Here is a 21469-nt window from a genome sequence, read left to right as displayed (position 1 = left end):
GACATAATTTTTATAACTTAGACTATTTTCTAAAAACATCCTAATTTAGCGCATTTTGTACGTAAGGAAGACGTTTGTAGTGTTGGTAATTTTCCCGTTACCGGTCGATATAAATATTGCAATAATTGAACTGATTGTATCAATAAAACGTCGATATAATGCTTTGTTATTATTTATTTAGTTACTAGAATAACATAATATAAATAACAAAATAAGTTCAAAAACAATTACATATTATTAGTAAGTAAATTCTTAACGGAATGCCACTAATCACATGTTAAAGAGGTTAGTTACATAATATGTAGATAGCATAAAGGTAGATGGGTCGGTGGTTTAATGTAGGTATTTTTAAAGTATTGCCTGCCTGTTTTTATAATCTTTTTATCTTTTTATTATATAATAAAAACGTAAGCTAACAGTTATCTAGGTTAAACACGCTTACAAATATTTAGTAAGGTTGTGGGCTATCATTTAAACAAGTCCTAATCTAGCTATTTGGTCGCTTCAGGGAAAAATATTATTCGCCGTCCTTTACATTAACACCGTTTAATTTAGAAGTCAGATTATTTAAAAAAATATATTATATGTTAAAAAATATTTTTTGACGGTCCTTAGCGGATATGGTAAATTTTATATTTTTCGCTTCTAGACGAGTAAATTTATGACTCCGTGCGACTAGACGATAATTGTGCCGCTGTGGGCATTTGCCGAGCTGGCCCCCACTCAAATCAGGCCCTGCTTTTAGCGTACGACTAGAAAATAACAAATAACTTAATGCTCCAGTGGGTAATGGGTATACTTTATGTTTGACAGACTGTCTTAACTGATTCAATAATAATGAATTCTTACAATATCTTGATGCATTGATGTTAAAATAATAAACTGGAATATAGGATGTAGAATACATAAACCTTATTAATCTTAAAGTTATGTACATTATTATAAAAAGCCTTAATACTGGAAAGTGTTTGGATGTAGGGTAACTATTTGCAAACCGAGAGAAAAATACCATAAAATATTACTCCGAATTTAGACCCCGTTCGTTTTTGAGTAGCGGGTCATTACCCGCCACTTATTATTATTTTAAAATAGAATTTATTTTTCGATTTCAATTTGTCGCAACTGTAATAGTTTTGGATTAGTTGGAAACAAAAGTTCCTATATTAATTTTTAAGTAAGTTATGTTTACCAGACTAGTTTAAAAAAATTTAACAAATATCTACCCACTTGTTCATATCCTCATCTCTGTAATCTGTATATTAAAAATTAGGTAATTATATAATATAAATAAAGGAGTCATGAAAATGGATTTAATGTAAGGAAGATTCATGTGTTTTATTTACTGGACTGCTGATACACATAAAATATTTATAATTTTCACCTGTACCTAGATATATCAGAAGGTACTATTAGAATTTTATTCACAATCTCATATAAGCTAAATACTTTTATTAGCGACGGTCAATTATAACAAGAAACGCTGTAGCTTAATCTACATATTAAACCATGAAAACAATAAAGTATCTACACAAATAAGACCACTTATATATAAACATTAATTCATTAACAAGCACTTAATGACTAGACAATAAATTCTTTGAACACTGATAGAGGCTATAAAATATATAATAATATAATATAATATTAAACAATTACTTATATTAGTAACAAATGCAAACATTAACGTTGACTACATAAAATAAATATTAGTAATGTCATTCACAATGATGCGCCCCTCTACTTTCCATAATCGCTTATGCTACGATACATAACCAAATCACTAGAGAGTGCAATGATCAACTGGAAAAGTGCTCTACTTCAATTTTATTGTTTGTTTCATTTCGTGTTTGGTGTAAATATTTTATGTTATTACTAGCTTTTGCTCGCGTCCCGTCCCTCTATTTATTATCTCGGTATAGAAAAATAGCCTATGTCCTTCCCAGGGTCTCAAACTATCTCCATACCAAATTTCATTGAATCCGTTGGGTAGTTATTGAGTTTATCGCTCGACAGGCAAACAGATGCGGTTTTATAATATATTTTTTAGAACTTGTTCAGGGAAACAATTCCGTCATATATGATTGTTGGGTAACTTTAACCGTTTACGCAGCGCACGGGGAACCTGTCGAAAGGAATATTTTTTCCAATTTTTGGAACATTTTTATTAGTGCCCTGCTCCTATTCTCTTACAGCGTGTTATATAGCCTACCTCGATAAATGGGCTATTCAACACTAAAATATTTTTTCAGCTTTATATATGAAATGAAATGATTTATTTGAATCTGTAAAATGTTATACATTATTTAGATTCCGTCAATATTAACTCTACCACCAGTTCGGAAAGCAGTTTTCACCAGAGAAGAACAGGCAAGAAACTCTGGTGTTGCTCTTTTCAATCAGTTTAGGGTACATGATAAAGTGAGAAGAGAAAAAAAAAAGTTTAGATTAGTATAAAATAATATTACCGAATTTATAATAGGGCGACAATATAAACGGAAGTAAAATTGAAATAGTAAGCATATAGATTATAGAATGTTTATATGGTGTGTAGGTAAGTGTACATGTGTATAGCATCATAATCCTATGTGATTTTGAGGAATTTCAGTCTACATCCTCAGTCCAATGTTCAACTGCAGTTTCTTAATATAGAAGGAAGTTGAAGCTATACGAAACCTAACACCAAAAAATGTAATCATTCTAATTCTATTTGGTTTTGCGGTGTTCTCTACTGCATTTTTATATTCCAAAGGCCCATACCAATAAAATTAAAATGGCACCTATTTAGAGGGTAACGAGATCTAAAGCTAAAAGAACTTCCAAATCTTTGTTTAACGTCCATTTAAAAATTACAATAAATAATAACTCAAATATTAAGTAGAGCAATTTTTGTGATTTAAAGTTTTGTGCAACGTGGATTACTACTTGGTTGCTACTGGTGTACATCGAACCGTTGACGGTTCGCGAATGACGTTTCATTCAGTGCTCTTACCCCGCGGCACCTCCGCTAAAAATGAGGTAAGTCGCGTCTTTGTGGATGGCATTACCTATAAAATAATGTGAATGTTTGATGTCATAACATTGAGCAGCTTTTAAGCCAATGCAGTCAGTAACATTTTAATATGGCCGTAGTTTTTAATTCTAACAATGCATTATTTGATAACGTTTTTTAATTCGGTTGGGGCGAACCACAGCGCTGAGTGTTCATACTGACTCCTATATTACGTATGTAGATGCACTCTATTGAATTATTTTAGACCGGCAAGAAAACCTTGTATATTTCTACTGGTATTAAAATATCGCCCTTATATTTCTTTTATAGCGTTTGTATTAAATTAAATACAAGACAATTTGCCTGGTTTGGCTTGAAACATAACGACTTTGTTTAACAGACGAGCTAATATTTTGCAATTGTCATTGCAACTGTTTGCAATACTATAATTTTATCTTTAAACCGTAAAAGTACAATTTGAATTTGAAACGATTATATCTTCTCTTCATATCATATTGTTTACATAAATTATCGGAAACAATTTTCTCTATACTTATACCATACAACAGAAATTCTGGCAAGAGTTTGAAATTGCACCTATAATAATTACAATTTTCATTAGATAATATAAGCTCTATTTAACCATAATAAATTATATAAATATTGAGGGAATTGAAATTTATACTTATTGGATAGTAAAGTTAGAATATTATGTAATTGACCAAGCGTTATTACGCGCCAACTGTCTTATTAAAACAATAATTATTATAAACTGGCAAGTCTGGATACCGATTGGTATAACGCAGTGGAACACAAACCAACAATAACGAACTATTTGCAAACTCCTTTGAAAATAAAGTAATTAGAGTCTGTTTTATTATATACAATCAGAAATAGAGAACGGATCAGCCCATTCAAGTCCAGAGTCAAATTGCCTGAGCGACCATTATTTGTCTCTTGAATATGTCTGCATTGTTGATGGTCTATAGAATTCATCTGCTTTAAAATATCTGTTATATATAACTTATTAAAGTTCTAAAACAAGACAATTACTTGCCGCATGTTTGCTTTGACTTTCTCACAATTTTCTATCAATACTCATTTTCAACACTTGCATATAAAGTTAACTTAGTGGGTCATACAAATAGTATATAGATATTGAATCTTTAGGTATATCGATGTTATATCTTAAATCGGATATTAGCTTAATCTGAAACTATATATCGGGCGAATAACTACATTGCTCGATATGGAGTATTTCGAGTAAGATTCTCTATGCCACTATTAAATATAAAAATATTCATCAAAAATAGTTATTTGTTATCCACGTATAAATAAATATATGCAGGTATAAATAAATCGTATTACGATAAACAATATGCTATATGGAATAATATCATGTAGACGTTATTGATATTAAACGTATCTCTCAATATATAGTTTCAGAAAACATATAGTTTCGAAATCCGATATCAAATATCAGTTTCGATTTGATATTGAGAAAAAACGATATTGTCTACCCCCAACACACCTAAAGGCATAGTCCTTGTCTTATGTACACATTCACAATATAAAACAGAGGAATAATCTTTATTGAAATGTTGACATGTACATATGGGTACAGACAATAAAGATTATTATACTTAAATCTATACTATTATATAAAGCTGAAGAGTTTGTTTGTTTGTTTGTTTGTTTGAACGCGCTAATCTCAGGAACTACCAGTTCGAACTGACAAAATATGTTTGTGTTGGATAGCCCTTTGTTCATGGAGTGCTATAGGTTATATATCGTCACGCTATGACCAATAGGAGCGGAGCAGTAATGAAACATGATGCAAAAACGGGGACAATTTATTAGTTTTGAGAGCTTCTGTTGCGTGCGCTGCGTAAACGGTTAAAGTTATGCAACAATAATGTATGACGGGATTGTTCCTCTTAAAAAGTTCTACAAAAATATATCATAAAACAAAGTCCCCCGCTGCATCGGTCTGCCCGAACGTGTTAAACTCAAAAACTACCCAACGTATTAGGATAAAATTTGGTATGGAGACAGTTTGAGACCCTAGGAAGAACATAGGCTCCCGGGAAAATATATAGCGTGACTTTTATAACGGAAAACTTTAGTCCGAAAAACTTTATAACGCGGGCGGAGCCGCGGGCAAAAGCTAGTATTATATAAAACAAAGTCTCTAGCCACGTCTTTCTGAAAACTACTGGCATAGTATTGATGAAATTTGGTATTGAAATAGACTGGGACCCTAGGAAGGATATAGGCTACTTTTTGTGATGTAACATCCATAGGTGGGATCGGTCTGATGGATATGGAGTATTCAACACTCCAATATTCGGAATGTCAATTTTGAAAATTATTAATAAAAAAAATTATGTACCACTAAAGAACCCATTATTTCAAATCTTTTGAAAAGCTAAAACCTTTTTTCATCTGCACAAAATAGTAACAGATTGCTGATAATGTGGCGCAATATGACGCATTTAAAAAAGACAAATTAATAAATAATTTCAATTATTTTATTAGTCCATTGAAAAGTTACATTTGGGGTTGCGTTTTTTAGAGGACGCAATTTTATTTTTTTGAAGTGTAGGGGGGGTCAGTCAAAAGCTAAAACCAAGTTTGTGGGGTCGCCACCTTTGTCCCAAGGCCGCCATCTTGAAAATAGGGGTTGAAATGGTTTTTACGATGTATCTCTTAAACTATTTATCTAACAAAAAAAATGTATAAACAGTTTTTGTTGCAAATTAAATTCTCTACAACTTTGGTCTAGTAACTTTTGTCGTAGAACTATAAATAAAAAAGTTATAAGCGAAAATGTTAAGAAATTCAATGTTAAGCAATGTCCATTGCAACGTCATCAGAACGTGTGTTTATAAGGTTCATAATACTTTTTTGTACTCTCATTAATACCCAAATACCCAAGGGACCATTAGGGAACAAAAGAACATCTGCCTGCTATTATTATTATTATTTCTAACCTCTCTTATTGTAAGAATAGCTGATAATATTGTGTTGAAGTTGTCGTAAGTAAGTTATTTATTAGTATTTTGACTTTTAAAAGTCAAAATGCTAATAAAAAAAAGTAGTTTTCACTAAAGTTAAAATCGTGTCTAAAATCATTCGAAATCGTCTTCACAATTAAAAACAGAATAAAATACATCCGCACGTACAGAAGTATGTAGCACAACTAAAAGATATAAGTTGAACGACAACTTCAACACAATATTATCAGCTATTCTTACAATAAGAGAGGTTAGAAATAATAATAATAATAGCAGGCAGATGTTCTTTTGTTCCCTAATGGTCCCTTGGGTATTTGGGTATTAATGAGAGTACAAAAAGTATTATGAACCGTATAAACACACGTTCTGATGACGTTGCAATGGACATTGCTTAACATTGAATTTTTTAACATTTTCGCTTATAACTTTTTTATTTATAGTTCTACGACAAAAGTTACTACACCAAAGTTGTAGAGAATTTAATTTGCAACAAAAAATGGTCATACATTTTTTTTGTCAGATAAATAGTTTAAGAGATATATCGTAAAAACCATTTCAACCCCTATTTTCAAGATGGCGGCCGTGGGACAAGGGTGGCGACCCCACAAACTTGGTTTTAGCTTTAGACTGACTCCCCTACACTTCAAAAAAATAAAATTGCATCCTCTAAAAAACGCAAGGTAAAGCCTAAAAAATGTCAACATTTCAATGGACTATATATAAAAAATCATTGATAACCTCCAGTTCGAAGTTCAAACAGTGTTCAGTGATGATAAGTACGATATGACAGGAAACTCATAGAACAACGCAAAGTTTTAACAGTAGAGTAATCTTAGTTTTTTTGTGAACAAATTACGATGTTTTTTTTAAATAACCGGTATTATGTGAGATAATGGGGCCTTAGGGTTTCCAACCTTTATTAATATATCAAAAATATTTTATAGATTTTAAGTGATGTTAGAAATAAATTTATATTATTTTAATGTTTTTAGCAATATACATGCAAATACAATCTTACTTGATGTTGGTGTATGGTTTATCATGAATCTGATGCTAGCATATTTTCTTGACTAATATTGATAGGTGTAAAGTCTTTTTAAAACTGGTAAATTTTCACTTTACCAGGAGGCCAATTAAAGAAAAAATTCATTAAAATAGAAAATTCTCGAGTTTGTTGATAACATTACGTTTTTTGCACCCATCAATATTATATATATATTTTTAATTTTTATATGTATTTTAGTCATCAAATTATATCTCAAGTTCATATACATAGACACAAACTATACCTATACATATATAATCTAAAACTGTAGATATATGATAAGATTGGTATATATTATCTAATCAGTTACATATCTGTAGGTAAGATATCAGGTATCAGGTACTTGCAGAGGTCCATCTCAGAGTTTACAAAAGTTACTTTTCCTGCGGTGTTTTCATCCAACCTGAAAAATATTATGGAAGAGTAGATTTAAGTATTTTATATAATACTCTACTTCATTTCTATCTTCTATAATTTTATGTAGTAAGCACACAAATTTACATCAATATTATATATATTACACAAAGATAACGGTGATTAGTAATTAAGATATGTATCAATCATTTTAAGTGTGACATAATTGTTTAATTAGCATTGCGATTACTCAATTACCTCAACATTGTTTCGAGCAAGAAAACAATTTAAGAATAGTAATTTTAATTGTGCGAAAGAAATGCTTTAATATTATAAGAGGATCATATTAAATATATAAAGATTTCAATTAATATAAAATTAAGAATATGGAGCTTGTTACATAATAATTATTAATATAAAATTGTTTTAGTACAAACATATCTGTATACCAGAGATATATTATTCTCATGCCATTATTACTTAGCTAATTATATAATTATTAATATCTTTTTGTAATAACATATTACCCATTAACTTAAAATAAATACTAACAATAAATACACATTTATTTACAATTTCACACAATTACTTTGTCAAGTGAAATATGTGAATATTGTTCAATTTATGACTTAAAACATGTGCACTGAATAATTCGCTTAACACTTTAACAGCCGATTACGTGCAGAGTACGTCCCAGGTATATTGCCTCAGGACGCTGATCACGTTCTCAGTACGTGACTGACTTTCCTAGTGTTTATTTTGAAACGACGTCCGCGGTCCATGTTCTGCGTGTATTGGTATAGTAGAGGCTGAACCAGGACCCTCACGTGGCCCACACCATGTAGGCAGCAGTACCAGACTAGTGGGAAGGCACTTTCTCGAAAGGATGAGCAGCGAAAATAAAAGAGAAAGTGGCAAGAGTGTGTAAAGTTTGTGCAGACATTTCTAAGAAAAACACTGGCAAACGAGGACGCATAGAAACGATATTTTACTGCCCAGACTGCAACGTGCCTTTTTGCTACCATCCTTGCTTCAAAGTGTTTCATACACGCAAGGATTATACGACATAAACACAAATTACAGGCAAACAAGATCATGTTTGATTTTTTTTTTTCATAAAACCCATTTTTTTATATTACATTTCTAAATAAAAAGAACTAATTTACATATCTTTTTTTATTTTTATCCTAAAAATAAACAAGTTAATAATATAAATAAAAAAAGAATTATAGATTCATCATTGATGGTTCTCATTTTATACATGTTACAATATCGGCGAAAATCGCCGGCGAACCAGGGAAGGCGCGTTTTAAAACCTTCGGCTGTCAAAGTGTTAATATGACTTATGATTGTTTGCCTCCAGTGTACAAATATATGAAAATAAAAAAAAATATCTCTGCTATTAATACTATTGACATAGTGTTATTCCTTGTTTTATAGACTCAATACAAACATAAATAACACTTACCATCCTTTTATTACCGCCCAACATCCAGAGAAAAATGTTGGAGCATTAATTATGAGACACACACCAAGCCTTTCCGGAAAGTGTCTGCTCAAGAGCCAGATTAAATTCTTCAGAACTTGGTAGTCCATACATGACAAGGTGAAATTGTTCAGGTCAAATACAATGCACAAATTATCCACAACTTCCTCAAAACATTTTTTACTTGCATCTTCCTGTAATGTTTAGAAACTTAATAAATTTAACTAACTATAATTGAATTAAAAGTTAATAATGTTGAGAGAACACACTCTGTCTGTGTGTCTCTATAATAACAGCATATACTCAGGCAGCATACATTGAGAAAAAAAGAGAATAACTGTCGAAAGCCACCATCAAAATCTGATGACAGGATACCTTTGCTCACAGGTTAATATTGAAATTGATCAAACATATAGTGGTGAAACATATTTATGATATTATATTTAATATAATTTTGCAATACACTTACCAGGCAATACACAATGAATTTAGTTAGTTCATCAATATTCCTATCACTGGAGCTGTGGTTCTTTGCAGGTATGTACACTATAGGACGTCCCACAAGGTCCCTGTGTCTGAGTACCCTGGCTTTGTCTGAATATTTTGCTATAAGTTCATTATCATTTTGTAGATCTGCTACTTTATATTCCGATCTCCACTTATTAGTCTTTATTACAGCCTGGAATACAAAAAACGATAAAAATAATTTATTATTACTAAATACAGAGAGCCTTGTGACTGTGACAACATCTAAAATAAAACACAAACCTTGAATGTGGAATAGGTAACATGACTTTTAATAATATCTCCTATTTTTATAATTTATTTACTATACATTTTTTATTATAAGATTGATTTACTAAAGCAATTATTCCTCTTTTAAACAGAATTTATGGAAGAAAATATGGAAGAATAGAAAATTACGGAATTATACCTACACAAATAAATTAAGTATTCTAAAACCATTCAAACAATAACCCTATTTGATAAATAGATAGATGTTATTGATAAGTAAGATATACAATAGAAATATTCCGAGTAACAGAGAAGAGATAAGTGGTTTTGCTGACCTGGAAGGCTGCGTCGACCGTCTTGAAAGCTCTTAAATACCTCTTAAGCGAAAAATCATTATGATATTGTGCCGGATCTGCACTCGCAATTAAGCTCATGCGTTCTTTTAGCTGTTTAAAATCATCCTCGTTAACTGGTTTCAGTTCCTCTGCCATGGTTTACCTTGACACTTATAACCAATAAATTTTATTTACTATATACACTTTGGAATCTAAAGAAAATATAAAGAAAATCTAATACTTAATCAATAACTTTTTTTGTTATCAAAAAAGATAATCAAAAAAATACATTATTCAATAGGTAGGTACTTTTTGACTTGTAGTTGTAACATTTGACAATTAATATAAATGACATTTTGGTGTTTAGTATTGCCAGTGGAATGTCTTTTATTTTATTTATTAGTTACCATGTTAGACTAACGACACAAAAGAATATAACGATATAAAACAATACGAGTATTTTTATCGTATGAAATGCCTTTACAGGTGTATACCACATTTAAGTTTCAGAGCATGAATAAGTCTTTGTAAAACACAATAGAGAAATCCTCGAATAATTCCCTTTTAAAGATTTTGCCATTGTTGAATTTCACATATAGGAAAATATATAGATATTGTAGCAAATAGAATAGAGACATTGTTTAATTGCCCCTTCTCCCTAAACATTTTCACCCGTAGAAGTCAGAACCACAAATTTTGCGGGATTATTTTACCATAAATGAGTAAGTATAAAAAGTAGGTTTTTCTAGGATCTTATTATCTCTAAACCAAATTTCATTGAAATCCATTGGGTAGTTTTCAAGTTTATCGCGTTTAGACAGGCAGACATATACGGCTGGGGATTTTGTTGTATGATATATTATGTTTATCACTTTTTAAGAGAAACAATTCCGTCATACATGTTTGTTTCAACGTCAACTTTAACCGTTTACGCAGCGCACGCAACGGAAGCTCTCAAAAGGAATACATTTTTCCCGTTTTCGCAACATTTTCCATTGATGCTGCGCTCCTATTGGTCATAATGTGTTAAAGCTAGTTAATTAATATAGCCTCTAGGCTTCCTCGGTTAATAGGCTATCCAGATAGAATATTTTTTTTATTCGAACCAGTACTTAGTGCCTGAGATTAGCGCGTTCAAACAAACAAACTCTTCAGCTTTATATAATAGTATAGATGAGTGGAATAAAATCACTGATGAAAAAATAAATATGTAAGTTTTCAAACAATACTTTTTAAATTAACATATTTTCCCAGTAAGGCATACATTTTCATTTCATCTAATTTATATAAAACGTAGTGATTATATTCTCTTCGATATACAGTGCAAGGGCAGAGTCTCAGATTAGCTTTAACTTTGCCTTTCGATCCCTAGACATGGTTTATTTGCACCAACCGCTAAAAATAAGTTTGTAATAGTAAGTAAATTCGCTGTTTTTTTGTTATTAAAAACATATTTAAGGTATTCAGATTGTTTCATTTGTATGTGTTGTAAAACATTACTTCTTGCCAAGTTTCATTATTCCAAGTCAACGAGATGTACCTTGTACGTTTTTATTCCTTTGTGAAATTTCAAATATGCGAAATCATACGACAGCCACAGCCATATCTGTTAATCGCGTTGACTTACAAGTTTAATTTTTTTAGAGCTGAATGAGACTACAGGTCCGAATACTTGATACAAATTTCAATTTGATAGCTCTACGCGTTCCTGAGATTTAATAAGGTCTTGACAGATAGACAAACAGACCGACAAAAAGAGATTTTAATTACGAAATCCTAAAAAAGGTTTACGGCAGGTAAAAAAAAAATAAAATACAAATCATTTATTGTATTTCTATTTGTTATGTAATATAGATTTTTGTGAGTTAGAAATTATGTAGAATTGGGATATATGTAGAGTCGGCCCATTGAAAACAAATTTTAAAATTATGAAAACCAAGTTTCCTTCTGGATTACCAGAACGTAATCAAACATAATCTCGTAATTTATATTTGACATTTTATGACAATAGTCCATTTACAGTAAAGCTAGGTAGATGGGGAACCACTCTTCTAAAGTCATTAATTGTGCAACAGAAACTGTAGCCGAGGTCGATACGGTCGGGTTGCCAGCCGATCCAGTTAAATGCAGAATTATTCCTACACCGATCGGTGCAGAACTGCAGAGTCCTCATCTCTGATTCAGTATAATATGGATTGTTGACGCCGACAAATGCAGTGCCTATACGTCGAGAAGAATCGTACACGACCTAAACAAAGAAATACATAGTTAAAATTTGAGACTAGCTTATATTTAGGAAAAACATTTCATTTTTATTTATTTTTATACATAAATATTTTAAATAACATTCTTTATCTTACTTCTTCTGACTATTATTAAAAATGCGAAAGTTTGTGAAAATGTTTGGAAGTGTGTTAGAATTAGGTAAACACATAAATACCTTAACGAATTCGTCATACGGATAGACAATGTCTTCAATACATAGGGTTCTTTTTAATGGTAAAGATTTCGGTAGACGAATCGGGAAGGCCTGTTTAAGCGGGTGAAGCCGCGACCATCATTTAGTAAATTCATAAATTAATTCGTAATGCTAGTTTTGTGTAATACAAGAAATATGTACCTATATTTACATTTATTTCGATATTAAGCTATGTAATCTATGTAGGTATAACAACATAAGTACCGACCAAATAATAAATAAGCGTATACTGATGAGCAGGGGAAAATCGTTTAGTTTCCTGTGTCATAGAATGATTGGTGGCAGTGATGTAGAGCAGACTCTCCAATTATGGGATAAGGAGATGTACCATTTTTAAAATATGTTATTATAACGAGGGTGACACTCCCCCCCCCCCCTCAGGTATAACTTCTTCGCCTCTCTAGACACGTCTCTACTATTCTAAGGCTACAAGTAGTGCTATTGTGGAAAACGGAAAAACATATTTTTAACTGCTTTCTAGTTTATTTTTAACCTGACATACGTTTATTAGACCGACAAGCGGTTAAAAGCGCTCAAAACCCTTCAGAAGTGAGTGACTGCTGAGGGCAACTCACTAACGGGTTACGAATCCCCATTCAGACGGCCACTGATATTAACGATTATGGGATGGTCGTACTAAACTATATATCCATTACCTAACGTATTCGTCGGCACGCTGGCGGGAAATATAAGGATGGTCGGGGAAACGGCGAACGCGGCGAGGTCCTTGGCGGCGAGGACGTAACTGCAGTTGTAGTGTGTAACAGTTTCAGGTACTAGTTTTTACGACGAATGGCCCGAGTGATTTCGTCCTCTAGGTCAGTCAGAACTGCACGCGGCCGTCTCTATTTAGCGCGGTTGAATGGACAGCTTTAATGAAAGTAATCGTTAATTGAAAGTTGCAATGCCTAATTAATTGGTAAATTTTGTTATTGCCCTATGTTAGATTATTTGTGAAAAGACAGGTTTTTGAATGCAAAATAAAATTATCTTAGTATAAATGCCAGTCTTAGTATAATATACTTATTAATATATAAATATACTTAGTGGTCTCAATACTAAGTGTATTATTCAGACTTACTTTAGATTTTAGACCTTCCATTTTGTCAAGAAGATCTATCTACCTATACCTATGGATGGTTATCTACAGCCGATACGATGTGATGTATAACCTATTCATAATACACAAGATCGTTACCTACGTAGGGGCTTTGTTTAGTAGATCTTGATATTAGGTATTGGTAGATATTGATTGTACATGATTCGATTCACGACCAATATAAATCCAGATTGAATAGTTACCTACTTGTAAATTAATTTATTACGAAATTTTACCATTTAGGCTTCGATAAGACATTTTTAAGAAAATATTACGCCGTATAAGTATCGTTGCTAAAATTATCTTTGCAGTATGGGTGATCTATCAATTCCAACTTGTCAATACAACATCTTGAAATCTTAACTTATAGGTACTGAATGAGAACCAAATGAGCCCTTATGCCTAGTGCCTATCGCCGTGTTATTAAAACTGAAAAAAATAAAAACATCTCCAGAGCAGTCAGTTGCAGATGGCAGGTGGACGCATTATGGCTTCATAATTTCTTTTGTCTTCTTACCTTATAATAGTAAAGTGGCACTGGAATCTGAGGATTGTTATTGACGTCATAATACAAGTAAATGTCCACAAGTTGGTTGTTTTGGGCACGTAGCTGTGTAACGCCAAATGTTCCCGTGTATACAATGGTATTGTAGCCCGCCTCTCCGATACGTTTACGAAGATTCTAAAAATCGTAATAACTTTTACAACAGCTGTAGCCTGTATGTGAACCACTCGAATACTCTAATTGCTTGTGCTGATAGAAATTAATCACCACAAGTACACAAGCTCACACGTATAAAAGAAAAAATTGGCTGTGATGTAAACATTTTACGTAATATAATACTTCGCCGTTATGTATTAACACACACACATAAAAGAAAATGTTTTAAAATACACATTTCTTATATTTGCAGATAGTTAAGTCCCTAGACAATAGATGTAGGGACCTTAGGGCAATAAACAAATTGCGTTTACTTTTATCTCAATCTCGATGGGTGTTACAATTTATTTTTTCTGTTTTATTTTTTAAATGTTTTTATTTGAAAACCTAGCTCAAAATTTATTTTTACGAGTAGGTAAAAGTGATATACAAAACCAGGTGGATGTTATTATTATTTTTTTAATCCGAGATCCTTAATTAATATGCCCAATGTATATATTTCCTACTTACTTGTTCAAGCCAGTTCCAGTTCCCAGCGTTAAATGGTTGCCATTGGGGGGCAGAGTTAATAAAGTAGAACGTAGCGCGTTGTCCGGTCGCGTAAATGAAATCTGTCTTAGCTGCGAGATGACCGCGGGCTAGATATTGTGTACTTGTAATATATTTGTTGGCCAAATCAGTGCCTACTAGTTTGGCGATAGTGGTCTTTTGTTGAGCTTGCGTGTACATGTTATTGACCGACACACCAGGGAAGAAACTGCCAGCTATAACAATAGATTAAGGCTATCTTAACAACCTCCCAAAATGGAAAAGTTTATAAACGTTCTAATGATCTGTAGGATAAGGAAACCTCGCGAAATGTAAAAGTTTTCGAATGCACTAATGATCCGTAAATTTACCAGTACCTACTTGTGAAACGAGATTCAGCCTAACTTATACAACTTCAACATCTTGATTTAGTAAGAAGTTAAAACCTTTTGCTGGAACAATTCTGAAATTTGTTGTACCTACTAAAATGTTTTATAAGTTAAGAACTTCAACTTGAATGTAGTCTTTAAAAACAGTATATATTGTTCCGATTCAGGATGATAGGCACTTAGAACTTACAAGAAGTAGATTGTTATTTTTTGATTAAGCACTCAAACAAAAAAATTCATTACTTTTAGTCTCCAAATTCTAATAGTTCTTATATACGAGAGTCCGTTTGCATTAAGTAGTTACTAACATCTATGAATTTCGACCGACAAGTAACCGTGTATTGTTCTCTTGCGAGACAAAGATACTTCATTTATATTGTGTCCGCCTTCAAGGTGACGAACAGCTAATGTTTTGTTATGTTCCTTGATTATTCCAGTACAGATTATTATTGCTACTATTTCATAAACAGTTGTAGCCGAATTACCAGTAGCCAAACGGTTTACTCGCCTTGTCCTTTAATACAAATCTTACTTCATGAGCCTCGTCATAGGCAACGTAATAGTATATTTTTTTATGTTTTTAACGATTGGTAAATTGAAAATTTTACGAAATTAAGTCCTAAAGATTTAAAGTATATCTTGTCCTGTAAGTTAGACATTAATTTCACTTGAAATTAGTACTGAAATTGGTGAATTCTTTATTCTATACGGTTTATAAGTTACTAAGAAACTGTCTCGGTGGCGTAGTAGTACTGTATGCGCGGTACGGCAGCGCTCTGAGGTCCAGGGTTCGGATTCCGGGTCGGGCAAAGTGATTTTTGGGTTTTTTTGCTCAATATTATCCCGGAATCTGGAATTTGTGCCTGAAATGCGGAACACACTTGACGAAGAGTGGACGGTTGCGCCTCTGTGTACCCCTTCGGACATTAATGCGTGATGTGTGTTTCTGTATAAGTTACTAAGTAATACTTTGGTTTTCTTAATTAAGTTGTAGCGTACTTATATGGACTACGGTGTGTGGAAGCGAACGACCTCTGTTCAATTCCCAGGCCGGTTAATATTTCCTTTGGAAGTTTTTAAACAGTTTTACCCGAGACTAGAACTTCAAAAACACAGTTGATTGAATATTGGCGAGCCATCGCAACAAGCAAGCTAAATGCCTTTTGTGTTTCTTCAACAGGCCAGAAAGGGTATGTTAATGTGAGGTAAGAAGAGGTTATTACGGTACTATAAGGGGAAGTTAAACGGAGATAGTGATTATATTGTTATAATATGCATTTAAATACAGAATTAAATCAATATATTCTTACCTAACCAATTAGGTCGATCCACGCTGGTTTGATGTGCGGCGTTCTGAGGATTCTGTTCATACCACACGTACAATACTTCTAAACGATATTGATCAAAGCAAGACCAGTACAGTGGATAGAAAACTCCATGAACAATGAAGCCCACCCTAAAATAACAATAATAATATTTTTATACTATTGGCTGTGTTGTCTACGAATCGGTTTGGTGGCGCGAAGAAATACGGAGAGAAGGGTGTTTGAACAGAGCGAAGATTTGAATATCAATATTATGAATTTAAGTATTCGTTCTGTGTTTATGCTTTTGCCTCTATCACATTGAGACTTTATCATGTGAAAGATTACCAACTAAAATACAAGTTATTATAACTCTTAATTTATAATCAATTTTTTTTTTACCGATTTATATAAATGTCCTGAAAATATCAAGGCCTATAAAAATATTTAATATCACCTTGCGATGGTCAGGCTTAAGACCTAAACCACGCGTGGTTAGAGATTTAAAGTGAGGAACCTCCTCACAATACGTGCTGTAACAGAAATACTGCCTTCAGCATCTGGCTTTTGACCCAACGACCAATTCAGAGCTTCTTTAGATGTTGGTTGATTAAATTATTATTAGCTAGACCAATAACGACCAATACGGTACATACTACATACATAATAATTATTAGTCGGAAAAAAACTCGATGAAATTCTTCTGTGTCAGAGGCATGAAATTATGTAAGTGTTAAAAATTTAAAGACTTATGCCCGTATTCATAAACGTTACTTATCTTAGTACGGAGCATTGCTGTGAAAACAATTTTGTTTCTCAGTGGTGACGACATGGCAGCCTTCGCAGTGCGTAGACATAGAGCCGTTGTGATTGACTAATATTGAGATACAACTTTAATCTAGTTTGCTGTCAGATAAACGAACCTGAGAAACAGACTTGTTATAGTAAAAATGCTCCATCCTTACATAAATAACGTTTATGAATATGGGCGTAACCATATAATGTTTTCTTATGTTTATGCCAATATTAACCACAGTTTTGTTTAAATAACTTACCGTATAACTAAATTATTATTATAGCATCTTTGTGGCGTCCCCTCAGCATTATGCTCCGAATGCGAAGAACATGTGATCTGACCAAACTCTCCGTGTCCATTTAACCATCCAGCGCCAGATACTAATGAGTTGTTCACGCATGTTGCAGTCTAAAATATTGTATAGCAATTGTCTTTAACGAGAGATCCGGTAATTAAGGATTCAGATAATTAGCATTAATGATCCAGCAAACTGTCTGTACTTGGGTGGGTAGTACTATCAATCAATTAATAATAATTCATTTACAATAGGTACTATCATTACATATTTTCAACAAGTATTGTACTTAGATAATAAAAGACATTAAAAAGACATTACTGGTGGTCCTCACTCTAGATACTTTTGGAAGAAGGTTACAACGCATTTCTTTTTCAAATTGTATGTTTCTCTATTCATTACGGGATGGAGAACATTATCTATTTAATATTATTATGTAATAATAAATCTCAATTAAACGTATATTGCGCGACATTTAGCAATTTTCATATAATTTACCTTCACAATACACAGACTTTCCCTATAGTTGTTGGCTATATCAATATTAACAATTCAATATGCGTAAACATATCACCTGTATGTATTCCTGTATCATAAAAATTCTTAACTAAGAGCCTATGCAGATTACAAACAAACTATTTTAAAACCAATGACGCACGCCAATCGCATAGTAAACGCTATGCAATCGAGATTCTGTGTATGTTTAAGTCTTGTGTGCGCTGAAAAGGCATAGAAACCGTGTAGATACCTAAGTGCCCTGAAAACGCATTGACAACATGTGTGTATTGTCATAGATTAATTTTTAAGTAATGTTTCAAAACATCCTCCATTATTTTATATACATTTATAGTTGTGTTGGTTCATCGATAGTTACAAAATATAAAAAGTCTTGCATCTTCATTCAAAATTGTCGCGATATTTACCAGCTATGTTATTCTATTTTTTTTATAATTGCTATCTATAATATTTTAAACTTTACTTTTAGAGCTGCTTATGTCTGTTTTTGATGTTAAAAAATATTTCAAGTAGCAAAATCTTTCTACGTCGCTACTGTAATGAAATAGCAAATAAAAGTTGCTCTAACAGAATAGTGACAGTATTATTCAAATATCTTTCTCGTCATGTAATACGCATATATTCTTATATATTCTATGTTCTGTCATGTTTAATATCTTTGTTTGTATAAGTGATTATTTATGTCAACAAGTTACGTGGAAAATCCAGAAATTTAATACAGTAGATATGCATACGAAGATAGGAATGATAAACATAAAAAGTAGATCACAATGTATGTACTTTTACATGAGGGATCAGTGTGCAAGTAAATGACGTGATCAACAAAGCAGGTACTTGCGTTAAATATTAGGGCTTCATGTTACTCAGGTTAACAGGTCTAAAGAATTCAGAGAGTTATTAAGTAGTTAGTAACCTCAGTTATAATTATAAAGGCCGTTGTGATTTGACGATTAATATAAATTGCCAACCAATTGCAAAATTACTTACGCCGGTAGCAGTAGAGGCAGATATATTAGGATGCCTAAGAAGGCGGTTGGAGCCAGTGCATGCTAGGTACACCTGCTCACCTGTATTAAGGTGAATGATTCCTGTATTACCACTGGGTATGAGGTAATTGTTTCCTTGTAAGTATACTGGCTGGGGTTGGCCAAGATCTCCGTTAACCCTTATTGAACAACCTAAAATAAATAACAAAATAAATGATAAAATAATACGAGTTTGCTTATCTAAGTCATTAGACTTAAGGTAGATAATTAGTTATTATAATTAATATTGTGTAACACATTTACCATTGCGATTTGAACTTCTTAGGATATTTGCCTGTTTTGTTCCTTCAATTTCAAGCCATGTGTCCAAATAGTCTTCAAAATCATCTTCACTAAGTAACAAGGCCAGCTGCCCGGGCTCTGGTAAACTGAAAGGTAGTGAGTACACTGCCAACACCAGGGCTGAGAACAAAACAACCGCCCGCTTCATTTTCACACGGCTCAATGGATTATTTGAAAATCAAATATATGGTCTTATAACATCAGTTTATCGCGTTTCTATTTAAGAGATTATACGTAATAATTAAATTTGATATCTTCACTTCGGGAAAATCGACTTGCTAGTTTTTACAATCGATGTGTAATATCAGATTATTTGTAATGTACTACATCACCGCGGTGACTACATTATTTCCAGTGTCACTGAAGTGTTCTTGTGTGTAGTGATAGATATTGTGGGTTTTTCATTTTGTTTGTTGCTTCTAGTCATAACATGAGATTTTTTCATTCCTCGTTGCTCCGGTCACTTAATAATCCTATACCGACAAAAATAAATCCTAAATTAGTCTCTAAAATATCTTTAACTTACTAATGAAGGCCTTAGCAAAAGCGGTTAGGTCTTTAGAAATATCTCCAGCTCGAACATCTACAGACAGACGCCAACAAATAAAATATTTATCAAGGTGTATCCATTAAAGTTTATTAGGTTATTATTATTTGTAGAGCACTCGTGCGTAGTCGAAGTCCCTGGGTTATACATAAAAGATAAGTACATTCACGTTTCTCATTGATCATTTTTGTGAATAATCAATTAAATTATGATTAGGGTCGGTTTTTCAAACATCAGATAAGAGTTATCCATCAGATAAGTATAACGTAACCGAATTTAAAAGTGTACTCCTAATCTATTTTATTCAAACATCTAATATTTTTAATGCGTTATTGTAATTTATCTTCTGAATATCTTTATTGATATATCAATCAAATCTAAGATAATAAATAGTTGTGATTTGTATTGTACACTAGGAGTTGCCCGCGGCTTGACCCGCGTTAGTGCCTTGTCGCTACAAGTGAATAAAATGAATGCAATGCAGAGTTACATTACGAACATTAAAAAAATCGGTGCATCACAGACTATCCATTTGTTACCGAAAAATGCTATAATGAAATTGACAGTTGCTGAAGTTGCTTATACAACTGTCTATCGGCAACAAACTGACAGCATCCGCACGCGTCATTATTGAAGACAACGCGAGTATTCAGCAAACTCGTATCGAGAGTTGTCATTAGAGTGCTCTGAAAACTGACAAAAGTTGAAAATCTGCATACTTACTTGTTTAATACGACGCATGCATATATTATCTATAGTAATCCATGTATTCAGTGCATAATGGTTATGACAAAGCGGCAATGATTAACTTCAGCGGTTACGCTATGGTTAGGATCGACGTATCACGGCCTCATGCAGGCAGTGTGATAAATTACTTAATCATTTTATGATTCATTATTGGAAATATAGATGAAATTACTGCGGCCCGCTCGCTACACTCAATCATTGCGCATTTTCCTTTTTACAGTTCCAGGGTAATCTCACCCGCATTTATCAATTAATTAATTTTATAATGTATCTGATTTATACACTGTTAATATGTCTCAAATAATACCGAAACACAAAAGATTATCGTAACAATATTATCTCGATGATATTACGTTAGTATATAGGTATATATTTTTATAATCAATATAATATTCAAATTATGTAATAGTTAAGACCTACAGAGAAATACGATCTATAATGTAACGTAAATACAACGAGAGCCGTGATGTAGCTATAGTTTCAATAGCGGTTTTAAAAACTATCAATGTTCCGCAACGATCACCTGCACTGGGTTTACAAAATAATTAATTAAATCAAAGTTAAGGTAGACGCAACTGCGAATGTTTTATACATTATCATCATCAGCCGTAGGATTTCCACTGCTGAACATGAGCCTCTTCCAAAGATTTCTAGATCGACCTATTGGAAGTGGCCCGCATCCAGCGACCTCCTGTAACTTTTAGGCATTAGGTCATCTGTCCACATCGTGGGTGTTTTAAACATATCAAAGGAAAAATAATAAACGTAAAATGTTACTCCTAATAAGTCTCTGTAAAAAAATATTGCGATTGTGATATT

General features: G+C 32.6%; 2 protein-coding genes across 3 annotated transcripts; both read right to left on the bottom strand.

Moving 5' to 3' along the window:
• Positions 1–6722: 6722 nt before the first annotated feature.
• Positions 6723–11621, bottom strand: LOC115442650 (CRAL-TRIO domain-containing protein C3H8.02). The gene is made up of 4 exons (XM_030167757.2): positions 9962–11621; positions 9361–9570; positions 8874–9085; positions 6723–7454 (listed from the first exon to the last, which is right to left on the bottom strand). The coding sequence occupies exons 1-4, from the start codon at positions 10115–10117 to the stop codon at positions 7358–7360; spliced, it is 675 nt and encodes a 224-aa protein (XP_030023617.2). The 5' UTR covers positions 10118–11621; the 3' UTR covers positions 6723–7357.
• Positions 11622–11780: 159 nt separating this feature from the next.
• On the bottom strand, positions 11781–19545 carry LOC115442651. 2 transcript variants are annotated; one of them, XM_030167758.2, is made up of 7 exons: positions 19318–19545; positions 19016–19206; positions 17477–17625; positions 16428–16573; positions 14711–14964; positions 14057–14221; positions 11781–12209 (listed from the first exon to the last, which is right to left on the bottom strand). In XM_030167758.2, exons 1-7 carry the CDS (start codon positions 19502–19504, stop codon positions 11961–11963), a joined length of 1341 nt encoding a protein of 446 aa, XP_030023618.2. In that variant the 5' UTR covers positions 19505–19545; the 3' UTR covers positions 11781–11960. The 2 variants fall into 2 exon arrangements, with proteins under 2 accessions (XP_030023618.2, XP_037297484.1); XM_037441587.1 differs by lacking the exon at positions 14057–14221.
• Between the last annotated feature and the right edge of the window lie 1924 nt (positions 19546–21469).

The sequence above is a fragment of the Manduca sexta genome, chromosome 22 (assembly GCF_014839805.1).
Source record: "Manduca sexta isolate Smith_Timp_Sample1 chromosome 22, JHU_Msex_v1.0, whole genome shotgun sequence".
Taxonomy (NCBI): Eukaryota; Metazoa; Arthropoda; class Insecta; order Lepidoptera; family Sphingidae; genus Manduca; species Manduca sexta.
The sequence above is the reverse complement of the archived record's forward strand: the minus strand, read 5'-3'. Positions and strand labels throughout refer to the sequence as shown.